At 39.1% G+C, this 12,446-nt stretch overlaps 1 protein-coding gene across 2 annotated transcripts in view; it reads left to right on the top strand.

Annotated features, from left to right (window-relative positions):
• SUCLG2 (succinate-CoA ligase GDP-forming subunit beta) overlaps nucleotides 1-12,446 on the top strand; it is a 270,818-nt gene that overhangs the window by 238,297 nt on the left and 20,075 nt on the right. For both annotated transcript variants that reach the window (XM_053666541.1, XM_037145254.2), the window contains exon 10: nucleotides 6,348-6,468. In XM_053666541.1, coding sequence (XP_053522516.1) covers nucleotides 6,348-6,468 — 121 coding nt within the window. The remainder of the gene's footprint in view (nucleotides 1-6,347; nucleotides 6,469-12,446) is intronic.

Consider the following 12,446-nt stretch of genomic DNA (forward strand, 5'->3'; position numbering starts at 1 on the left):
CCTGAAGTCTTCATAGGTGTCTTGAAACCAAAGACTTCTCGAATTCCTTCTCATGGCTGAGAGCCAACTTGCATAAGACTGAGTGATTTGGCTCCTCCTGGTGTGGTCTGTCTCAATTGCCAACACTTTACTTCTCGAGCCCCAGGCTCCTAATGCACTGGGTTCTATTCAGTGTCTCAACTATACCAATTGCACCAACTTCTCTTCTACCCCTAGACTTTTGCCTGCGATATTCTCCTGTCTCAAGGTATTTATTCCTTGGTCTTCTATTAATCTCCTTGGCCTCTTTCTGACTGTCCTTTAGGTTCTCGCTTAAATGTCACTCTCTACTACAGGCCTTCCCTAACCACCCAGTATAAAGTGGGTCCTGCCCTATGAACTCAGAATCAGGCTTTCCTCCCTTTCGCAGCTGTTATCACAGTTTGCAATTTTAGCTATAGACACAGAATATTTGTGTCTGTTTCTTAAAAATCATTCTTGCCAGCTTAGCTGCTGACCACAGACAATGGTTAAAAAATGCCAGCACAGAGGAGGTCCACAAAAATATGTTTTGAATAAATGACTCCCTTTTCATTGAGCAATCAGGCAGTATTTGCATTTCATTAAAAGTAGTCCAGATAATGTTAAAGAAAAAGGACTCAAGGACATGGACAACAGTGTAGTAATTGCAGAAGGAAGGAAAGTATAAGGGGACTAAATGGTAATGGAAAAAAATGCAATAATAAAAAAGTCAAAAAATAAAGAAAGGAATAAAAGAAAAAGAAAAAAACCTGAATATTTGATCCTGACAACAGTCTGGCTGCCTGATTTCATACGAGGTGTTTTTGACCTTTCTGATACTCAGTTTTCTCACCTGTAAAATGGGATAGGTACTATCTGCCTCATGTGTTTATGGAAGAGCTGTGGTAATGGAGGAGAAAACATAAGCACAGTACACATTATAGGTCCTCATTAGGTCTGAATGACATTTGACTGTAGGAAAAGCTATAGCCCTAGTGATTCTTCAGAATTTTCCTCAGTTTCCTTATCTATGAAACAGGCATAATACTACTTATGTATGATACTTAACACATGTAAAATTATTAGGGTACTGCCTACCACCTACCAAGTGCCTAGTAAACATTAGCTAATGTTGTTTTTGTGATTATTATCAAATTGTATCTTTTCTTAGAGGTTATGAACACTTTTCCCAGAAAAATATTCATTCAAACAAAATTTTATAAATAATTGCAAAAAAACATAATTTTCCTGCAACTTATACCACTACCCTACATGCATGTGCTATTATCCTTTGCCATTTGAGGCCAAATCCTTACACTAGTTATGGAACTTATCTATAATTATCTCCTGTCCCCTAAAATTGTTTTGTGTGTGAATTTATTTGACTGGGGTTCCCTAATGTTCATCAGATACTGAAAATGATTATGTTCCCTATAAAAGGCTTTAGTCATGGTTTTTATTGGTTTGTTTATTTCAGGTTGAGAGGAGTTTGTTAAATATTAAAGTCTGTTACTGCTTTTCTTTTTTGAGTTTCATTCTTTACTTTAAATTGTTGACTAAAATCTGCAGCTAGAGTGCATATTTTGCCAAGCCAAACAGACACAGCTATGTAAAAGCCTGCGTTTGGGCTGCGTGCCCACCTGCACAGCTGCCTACAGCTGCCACCCACCTGGCCAGGGGTCTGTGATGTGTGCAGTGTACCTGGCACTGCAACAGCCCCACTGGGTGATCTTTACTTTTGAGAAACAACAAATAGCAGCCCTTGTGATTCCCACCTGAGAATTTGGAAAGCCTCCTTGCCAAAGCACTTAAAGATCTTCTGGTCTCTGGGTACTTACATAGACCAAAGTGCAAACTTTTTTTAACATTATCTTTGTTAAGAAAAAAAAAGACTATTAAAATTGCTATTGGTATTGTCAAGGAATGGCAATTAGTAGTTGTGATAATGAATGGACCATGAGGCACACATCGAAAATCTGACATGCACTATAAATGCTAAATAATAATGATGATGTCACAATGCTTTCATTTTCTAACTGTCTTAATTTCATTCTCAGTTTGAGGTTGCAGATTACAGCAGTTAATTATAGAAATGGGCCCAGAGTGAAACTTAAATCAGATTTTCATTAAAGTGTAGACTGCAGCAAATTACTTTAGAGTGGACGAGAAGGGAATCATCTCTGGTGGAGTAGGGTCTTCCTAACCCCCACCCCGTGGTGGTTTCCTCTTGGTGCTCTGTGGTACACAGCTTCCTGAGAACCTGCTTCCTCAGCTAAGCAGCCTGTGCATATGTGTATTATTGTTCTTCTTGTACAAATCCTGCTTTGTTGGTTTCACTCCAACTCTCTTCCTTCATTCTCCCTTTCTCCCTGCTTTTCTGTCTCTTGTATTTCCCTCTGTCTCCTTCTTCCCTCCCTCCTTTCCTCTCTTACTGATTTCTTTCTTGCTCTCACTCATTCTCTCACTCCCACCACCCTCACACGGTCACTCTATATCTCCTGTACATCGCTTCTCTCCATCCCTCATTCCCTCTCTTTCCAGTCACTCCTCCCCTGTCCCTCAAGGGAGGTTACTTTAAAGACTTCACTGGAAAAAGGAGAAATAAGTGAGAAGAGCCAAGTTCTCATCCTGGTCCCAGGCCCTGGCCCCTGCCACTCCACCTGGCCTGCAGCATCTCAGGTTACTTCTCATTCAACCTGTAGTTCCTGAATGCACCAAGTTAGATGACAGTCCTGCCTTCATCGTGGCTGCTCCCTTCTACCCAAGTTCTTGCTCTTTCCTTCCCTTCATCTACTAGAACATCACCTCTTCAAGAAGCCTCTTGTCACAACAGCCTGTATCCCTAGCCCTGCCCTCATCTTGTCTCTGAGACATCTTTAAAACCAGGATTGTAACTGCTGGTTTCCTGGTCTGGCTCTCAAACTAGTCTGTATTCCTTGACAACAATGATACCTTATTTATCTCCTTGTCCCAAGTTCTTAACTCTGTACCTGGTGCAAAGATGATTGCCAGTGAATGTCTGTTGAAATTGATTTAATTCATTCATTCTTGACATTTATTTATTAGATGATTACACTCTGTCATGGACTGCACTAGCTGCTGATGGAAACACTGCACAGTCCTATTGGAGAGGAGTGCAAAGGTGACCCACACAGGAGCGTTGCATTTTAGGGGTGGGTGCAGGGCCAGAGGTGAATAAACTACATTGGAGAACGACAGTCCACTTTTCAGTAAGCCTAGCAGAGCCCATTATTACTCCATGGTTGGAAGAGGGCTTTTCCTCAGGTTCAGTACCATTTGAAGTGGTTATCATATGAAGAGTATCTATTTTTAATGTCAGATATTCATTAAACACAATGAGATGCTAATATGTAAGAGACTCATGGGAACTGATACCACCTAAGGCAACACCAGATCCACAGCTCATATTTGTCACTCCTTCCAGGATGCACCCCCACTGAGTAGATTGAATCACAGAGCCACACACATCATGTCACCTTCTGCCCCCCTCTCCTCCCTGTATAGGTGAATTCATGTAAGCATGTTGTATGTGATACAGCTACTCCACAGAGGAATCCTACTGTTTGAAATAGACTAACAGAGTAATCACTCTGAGATGATGATATGGGATGACCTCACTGAGAAGTAATTGATATCTGAACTCAGCCTTGAACACCATACTGGTAGGAACATGGCCTAGGTGTTCACGTGCCAGAGTGAGCTTTACTGGAGAGTGTGGTTCTGCACAAACCTGAGTGAGCCTTGGCCATTCCTGGTCCTGAGTTCCTCTCTGGGACCCATGGAGTCAGCATTGCTCTTGAATGTTGCTTCTTTCATTACCCTGGCAAGTTCCTCTCCATCCCATAGCTATTTGGAAACAGCTGCTATAACAAGCCTCTGTGCTAACAGCATCTAAAAGCTGTTATTAGAAAGCAAGCTTCTGCTTACCAGTCAGCCTGCTGTGAATGGTAATGAGAGATTTCTTTTTAGGGAGTAGCCCCAATCTGTAATTGGTTTCAAAAACATTGCTCATTTATTTTCTTAAGTCATTACCTATTTATTGAATGTCAGTAAGTTTATTTTTCTATTTGAATACAACATAGCTGCAATCCACTGAAAGGTTTTCTTAATTTTTACTTGCTGTTTAGGTAGCCTGACCACTTTCATCATTGCTTGTTGAAATAAATGCATGTATATTGTAGCCACTATGGAAAACAATATGCAGACTCTTCAAAAAATTAAAAACAGAGCTGCCACATGACTCAGCAGTTCCATTCCCAGGTAGTTATCCAAAGCAAAACACTAATTCGAAAAGATCCATGCACCACTCTGTTGAGTGCTGCACTATTACAATAGCCAAGGTTTGGAAGGGACCCAAGTGTCTTATCAATACATGAGTGGATGAAGATGATGAGGTATATATACATACAATGGAATATTATTCAGAAATAAAAAGAATGAAATTTTGCCATCTGCAATAACATGGATGGATGTAGAGGGTATTATGATAAGTGAAATCAGTCAAAGACAAATGCATATAACTTCACTTAAATGTGGAGTTTTGAAAACAACAACAAACAAAACATAATAGTAATAGACCCACAGATGCAGAGAACGACCTGATGGTTGCCAAGGAAGAGGAGGGTAGGAGGATGAGAATTTAAAATAAAAGAAATAAATGCATATATAATTATTAATTAAGTGCTTTACAGGCATGTACTAAACACTTCATATATGCAGTATTCTCATTTAGTCCTTTCAACAAACTTAGAGACCAGGTACTATTATTCCCATTGTATAGATGAAGAAACTGTGTTCAAGACAAGGTATGTACCTTGTCCATGTGCTGTGTACCTAGATCCCAGCTCTAACAGCTGGCATGAATGAAAAATTGATAGGTGTTCTGGAGAGCTTTCTTTGAGCTTCACCACTGCTACATATTAGCTTTGTGACCTTGGGACACATCATGTGAGTTCTCTGAATGTCTTTCTCAACTTTAGAGGGCTCACCTTCCCTGTACCTCCTGAATAGCTTTCTGGCAAGGATCAAAATTTAAAAACGGTTCAGCCCTGGCCAGGAGGCTCAGTTGATTGGAGTGTAGTCCAATACACCAAAAGGTTGCGGGTTTGGTTCCTGGTCAGAGCACATATCTAGGTTGTAGTTTCAATCTCTGGTTGGAGCATGTACGGGAGGCAACCAATTTATGTTTCTCTCTTCCTCATCCCCTCCCTCCCTCCCTCTCTAAAAATCAGTAAGCATACCCTCCAGTGAGGATTGTTTAAAAATGAGGGTGCATATAACGGCAGTTTCTAAACTGTTAAGTGCTGAACAAATGTAAGGCACTCTTCTCACGTGCTTTGTGTAGTTAACTTAGCATATTGAAATAATGGGATTTAAACTGGCAAGCAGCGCACTCATATGTGCTCTGAAGTTAGTGCAACATAATTTAATTGTGATTCTATTGTTGGAATTTTGATGCCTCCAGCTTGATGAATAACCATTTTTCTGTGGGTGTTATCAATTAATCTACGTAATGAATTCTCTTCATTATCTTGTTCTTCATGTTAATTATGAAGGATTTTCTTATACCTATTTATCAAATCAAGACAAGTAATTTTTTTTTGCCCACACACCTTTGAATATGGAATATGCACAAACAGGTTAACATGATGGGTTTAAATTTACATTTCTAAAAAATTTCAGTCAGTGGCTTGACTTTCCTTATATCCTAACTTATAGTATGAACTTGTATATCTTTCTTTTGGAGATCTCTGTCATTTTTTTTTTATCAAAAAGGATGTTATCTAAGAAAATTAAGCTATCTCTGACTTTTGAGTGTGTACCTCTTGCATATCAAAATGATATTAAAGAAGCATGGAAAAGTTTCTAGCTTTGCCTGTGAGTATGAAACAACAAATAATAAGTTGCTACTTTTGAAATATTCTACAAGGCACCATGACAGATAAATTTAAGCATAAACCATGGGGAGAAAAGACATTAGTGCATGAAATTTTATATGATGCTACTCATAAAAAAATAGTTCCAGACAAGTACATAAGAAAAAGCAGAAGACAATGTATAATAAATGAGTGGTGATTGAATTCACTTTGAGTTCAGAGGCATGATTGATGGGATAATATGGGTTAATATAATAATGTTGTATACTGATATTTATTAGTTTACTACTAACTTTTAACTTTCTTAATATTTTCTAAGTCTTTTGTTTTATATTTCATATTCTGTGTTAAAAAGCAGTCTTTTTGAATGGTCTCTATTGTTCAGCCACTTATTATCGAGAATGTTGACTATCAGCATTTTGATGGACACCCTTCTGTTTTTGAGTTCAGGTTGAAGCCATCCTCGTCAATATTTTTGGTGGAATTGTGAACTGTGCCATCATTGCTAATGGGATCACCAAAGCCTGCCGGGAGCTGGAACTTAAGGTGCCCCTGGTGGTCCGGCTTGAAGGTAAGTTATGAATGATTTCCACAGTTCTACCACCCCTTCTCCAAGGTCAGGTAACCAGAGTGTTCTGCTCTCACAGACTTCCTAACAAAACATAAGGAAACACTGGACTAAGGAAGGTGAAATAAATGCAGCATAGCAGTGATTCTTTGAGCATCTAACAGGCTAATATATATCGAAGCTCTCCAAGAATGGCATATGTTATGATTCTCTAAATTTTCTGAATTTATTCCAGAGTAGAGCCCTTTTATTATGAATCATATCATGAAATTAGTGTTTTGGAAGAAACACTTTGAGAAATGCTGCTCCAAGAATTTACTCATCAAGGAAGAACAATGGTTCCCAAAACCCTGTGGTCTCAGCATTCCTTACATGTTAAAACTGGACCCAAAGAGCTTTGGTTTCTTTGGATTATATCTTTCAGTATTTATTGATTAATTTAATAATTTTTAAGAGAAACTTTAAAAATATTTTAATAATTAAACTTTTATTATTTATATTTTTATATTATATGTTTTATAAATAAATACATGTGCTATATATTTTATGAAAAAACATTGTTTTGTAAATTCCTTTAAGATACAGCTTAATATTTGCTTCTTCATTTTCTCTTTTGCAATATGTTGTTTTGGTTGAAGTACATGAAGAAAATTGGCCTTCCATAGAGTTATGTATTTAGAAAAGGGAGGAGTTTTTAATAATCACTTCACATAATTTTGAATATTCTCTGGTACTGCTAATAAAGCAATAGTTTTTTTATTAAAGATGTTTTATATGGAATCTGAAATTATTTTAATGACCTTTTCATAATCTGTTATACTAAAGTCTGTTAATTTGTTTTACACATTAGACTTTACACGTGTGATTTATGGGATCATGCATTGATCATGTGGAACATTTTCAATTATGCAGATCTTCTCAAGTTTGACAAATTTCAACATACAGAATCAAAAAAATTCACTTTTGTTCATCTCACACCATTCTCATCAGAGAAGGTTTCAAGTACTGGAAATCTATCAAGGTGGTAGATGCAAGTTTTCCAGAATTCTAATTTTTATTTAAATGTACAAATTTTATCATCAGCCACAGAACAGTCAGTTGTTTCCCTGGAAGAGACAGATTCACTTCACCCATTTTGAGAAAATGTCCACCAGATCACTTAGTCAGCACAGCCAAGGGAAGTCTGTTGTTCTTCCTAGGAATGGGACTCAGTGAAAAAGTGGGTGGTTTAGTTCTTTGAACAGTCAGCAAATGCTATTCCTCAGAACAACCATGAGTTTAGCACACAGCTTTGTGTACATTTCCCACGTGGTCACACAGAGGATTAGAAACACCTGGGTTTTTTTGTTTTGTTTTGTTTTGTTTTGTTCTTAGATTTTATTTATTTAATTTTAGAGAGAGTGGAAGGGAGGGAGAAAGAGATGGAGAGACTGATGTGTGAGAGGAACATCAATCAGAGGCCTCTCACATGGACCCCAGTCGGGTACAAGTTTGCAACCCAGACATGTGCCCTGGCCAAGAATCGAACCTGAGACCTTTTGCTATGTGGGAGAGCCCAGCCTACTGAGCCAAATACAACGTCCAGCAGAGATAACACTTGATTGAGTGTAAATAGTAGGGTAATAATATGGATGTAATAATTTATAGTTTTAGTTTGAACATTTTACCTAAAATGTCATGTGGTGTGCTTAAGTGTGACATTGTTATGTTACAGAATCGCATGCTTGTGATTTTATAATAAAAAGGGAGCATTATCTGTGTTAGAACCTGTATGTAACTCTCTATGAGGCCCTTTGGGAGACTGTCTTCAAGGAAAAAATGTTTTCTAGAAAACTAGAAAATTACCTTTCTGGAAAAAGAAATTAAAAATAAGAAATATCACCTAAACAAAGAAATAAATAAAAGACAACTTATAAAGTTATTTTAAATATTAAAAAAAGAAGAAGACCTGTACCTAAGTGTTGAGTTTTGGCAAAATTAATACTTTTTACTGTTCATTAAGGACATTCTTCCTTGAAAGTGACAGCACTTGGTGGCAAGTACGTGGTGGTGAAAACAGGGAGACGGTGCAGTTCGTGCCGCCGCTCTGCTTTCATGGTAACACGCCAGCAGTCTCACCCACCATCACTTTTGCTTCCTTAGTGACAATGCCAACAGAGTTTTATTATCTTTAGTATGATTATTTTGTTGTTATCACTACTATAAAAATAGCTTTGTACATCAGGGGCCATACTTTGAGAACCACTGATTTAGAGAAGGAAAACAGACACTCTATGTGAGAACTATGCAACAGGCCTGTTAACATCATCAAAAACTTCACATTAACCTGGGCCAGTGTGTCTCAGTTGGCTGGAGCATCATCCTCTAACTAGAAGTTGAGGGTTCAATTCTAAGTCAGGGCACATACCTAAGTTGCATGTTCGATACCCAGTCCAGGTGCGTATGACCCCAGTCTGGGTTCATATGAGAAGCAACGAACCAATGTTTCTCTCTCTTCCTTCCTCTCTCCTTTCCTCTTTCTCTAACAAACAATGAAAAAATGTCCCCAGGTGACACTTCAGAAAAAAACACTTCAGATTACAGTGATCAAGCAGCCCCCCTTGAGTAGATTTTACAGCATCATTCTTAAGACAGATCCACTTCCCCATGCTGTGTGCTGGTGCCATAATTCCTGAGAGATGTTTTCAACATAAAAACCAGGCATATTTTGACCCAGCAATGTACCTCTGTGCTGAGAGGGTAAGGCTCCAGCACAGCTGCAGCCTGCTTTTCTCTATTTGCTTCTTCCGTTGTGTCTCTCTCTCCTCTCACTCTGTTTTCTCTCTGAGACTCTCTGCTTCACAAACTCAGAGCAGTACCATGTAGACTTGATAGAAATAATGACCACAAAAGAAAATAAAAGTAGCAGAAGCTCCAGTTGGCACAGTTTAATATGGACATTAAAATATCTGAATGGATTAAATCTTGTAAATGTAAATGTAACATAACTGATTTCAATGAAAATAATTTAAATAGCAGGGAAATGATTGGCAAGGCTGCAATAAAAAGAAAATTGATCAAGGAGCTGATGGTGAGTTCATCAGTGTAGGTGTAACTATGAGTAGAATGTTGATGGCTGTTTTCAAGGTTAAAGTGACCAGTGACCCTCAGATTCTATAAGTCAGCTCTTGTGTTCTTAAAGAAGAGCAGTTCTCCAAACTAGTGTCTGTCACTCAAACTGAGTGCATGCCATGGTGTACCCTTTGTGTCCTGTCATCCTCCCTGTACCTGCGTGTCAACAGAGGTGCATAATTATTAGCTTTTAGTACATTCCTAGAAAATAAAGTTTCTTCACTTTTATTTTTTTCACAAAGATGAAGTTCTCTTTTTCACACCATGCTTCATATTCCAGAGGGAGGAAATGATCCCTGTCATTTAACATATGCCTATCATGTGTATCTGGTTAATGAACATGCTGAAACATGCAAAATGCCACATCCAAAATTACCTCCTTTAATAATATCTGTTGGCTATATCAGAGGTCTGCTCGAGGTACCAGGAACTTTTGACACTTCTAAGTTTGTTAGACAATCACACTTTCATCTTTTAAGTTAAAGTTAACTTTTAAGTTAAGTTTAAGTACTTCAAAATATATGCCTGTGTGTTTTTAATTAGTTAATTAATGTAATAAATACTGTATTCTGGTTATTGAGCTCTAGGCACTGAGATTATATAGAAATACAAGAACTAATCTCAGTTACTATATAACTGGGGAAATAAAAAAGAAAAAATATAACAATACAAGAAATATACATATGAAATGTTAACAAGTGTTTACCCTACTAGAATCTGTCTTAGTAGCAGTGACCTTCAGGGCTTCCCAGACAGCCACCAGCACAGCCTGCAGAACCTTCAGAAGTACTGACACGTCACAGTGTCCACTGACAATTTAGTGTCCACTGTGACATGAGGAATTACTTGTAATGAGTGAAGATAATCCCAAAGAGGATACTGTTACCAAATTTATGTAGGCTAAAAACACCCATGGTGACCTTTGACACTGCTCTTCTTCCACCACCATAGCACCTATCCTGTAATAAGCACCTAGTTTACTAAGGGAGGAGAAACAGAAGAGCTTTTGAGGCTTCTGGAATCCTAGCTGGTATTCTTTTCTTCCTCTTATGGGAATTAGCATCTTGTGTGATAAATGTTGGATAGACACTGGCTCTCACACTTGGCTTGGGCATGCAAAGGACACTCACACTGTGATTTCTGGGAAACAAGCAGCCCTACAGTAAGGTCCCCAAATTATATTGGTTCTGCATAATAACAAAGGGAAAGATGAAGAATCCTGCTCCAACTCTACTCCTGACACTAATAGTTAATAAAATGCAGGAACTGGAGAGAGTATTATCCATGAAGGCCCTATAAAGGGAACTAAATAAAAACCAAGCAAGTGCTCTACATGCTAAGGGAATGCAGACTACTGTGAGGTGTGTGTGTCTCTCAAGCTGGGTACCTGCGGTAGCTCAGCCCACTTTCATTAGCATTCCCCCTTTTTTAAGCTCCCTCAGTATTGACTACTATAATTAAAGTACATTTAGGTATATGACTTAGCAAAAAAAATTATGAAAGGAGACCTTCCAAGTCAAATGTGGAAATAACTAAGATTTGAGTCGTGGAAAGAAGAAGAAAATTTAGCAGATGATCAGAAGACATCAGATCTGTTCCATACACAGGAGTTGGTGCCGGGATCCTAACATGACAGGCCGAAAGTCAGGACCTGGTAGATCGGTGGCTATCCTGGAGAGAGAAATGACTCTGCAGCAACATTCCATGCCTAAAAGAACAGAGTGGGAACTTCAGGTTAGTAGTCAGAGTCCATGACGTTAGAATCTAAAACCCAGGCAGGACTGTCATATAGATGTGCAGAGAGAGAAAGGGTTTTACATTGAATAGCCAGGAGGGTGATGGCTCAGCAGATGGACTTGGGAGAGTCAAAAGTGGGAACTAGAGAGAAGGGGAGAGTATTACATTAGGGCATAGCCATCCTTAGTGGTGAGACGAAGTGGTAATATCAGATGTGAAGGCAGAGACTTGCAGATACAGAGGATGAGCCAAGGAGATGCCACCCCCACCTGCAGCCCCACTGAGACTTGCTGCATTAAACTAAACAGAAAGAGGAAAAATACAAAAATACTAACGAAATGAAAGATGTAAGAATAGTGAGAGAAATAATAATAAAAATATGCAATAACTTGCAAGTTCTCTAGAGTAGCAAAGTGAAATCGGTCTCACTGTCTCAGTTGTTGGGATGACCCCTCTTTGGGTCCAACTCCGGTCCTTTTACAGTTCCAGGTTTTATTGTCCCACTTGTGGGAATTAAAAAAAAGAAGAAAGAAGGAAGAAGAGATAAAAAGGGACAGAAAGGAAGAAGGACTAAAACAAGAAAGAAGAAAAGAGAGGAAGGAGATAAAAGAAAAAAATAGAAACAGAAATAAAAATACTTTAAAAAAAGCCTCCTGCTGGCTTCAAACTGGCCAAGCCAGTTTTGTTGGTCTTCCTGGCTGCAGCAGGCTGAGGGGGGATTGATTTTGCTTTTATTCCTTCCAGATCCCAGGCCAGCCTCCAGCCCAATTCCCCAGCAGCCTCCTGTCCAGCAGGTTCAGGTGCACACTCTCCCTGGGCTTCAGGTGTGGACTAGGGGCTTTCTGCACCACCATGGGAGTGCCGTGTGTCTGGCTGGGGAGGAAGCTGGAGCTGCTGCAGCAGAATGCACCAAACAGCTGCCGAGTGTCTCTTTTTTCACTTTTTCTTTTAGAGGAATTCCTCTTGCTCAAGCCTGCTGCTCCATACAAGGGCCTGTCCTCTCACACAGCCCAGCTCTCCAAGTAGATAGGGGACTATTCAGGTCAGGGCCCGTCGCGGCCCAACTCTCACCAGCTGGTGTCCACAGACTCCATGAGTGCTCACAGCCCCTGTGTTTTTGCCACTTAGTCCTT

This window comes from Artibeus jamaicensis, unplaced genomic scaffold (assembly GCF_021234435.1).
Source record: "Artibeus jamaicensis isolate MK-2021 breed Jamaican fruit bat unplaced genomic scaffold, CSHL_Jam_final contig_1157, whole genome shotgun sequence".
NCBI classification, from domain to species: domain Eukaryota; kingdom Metazoa; phylum Chordata; class Mammalia; order Chiroptera; family Phyllostomidae; genus Artibeus; species Artibeus jamaicensis.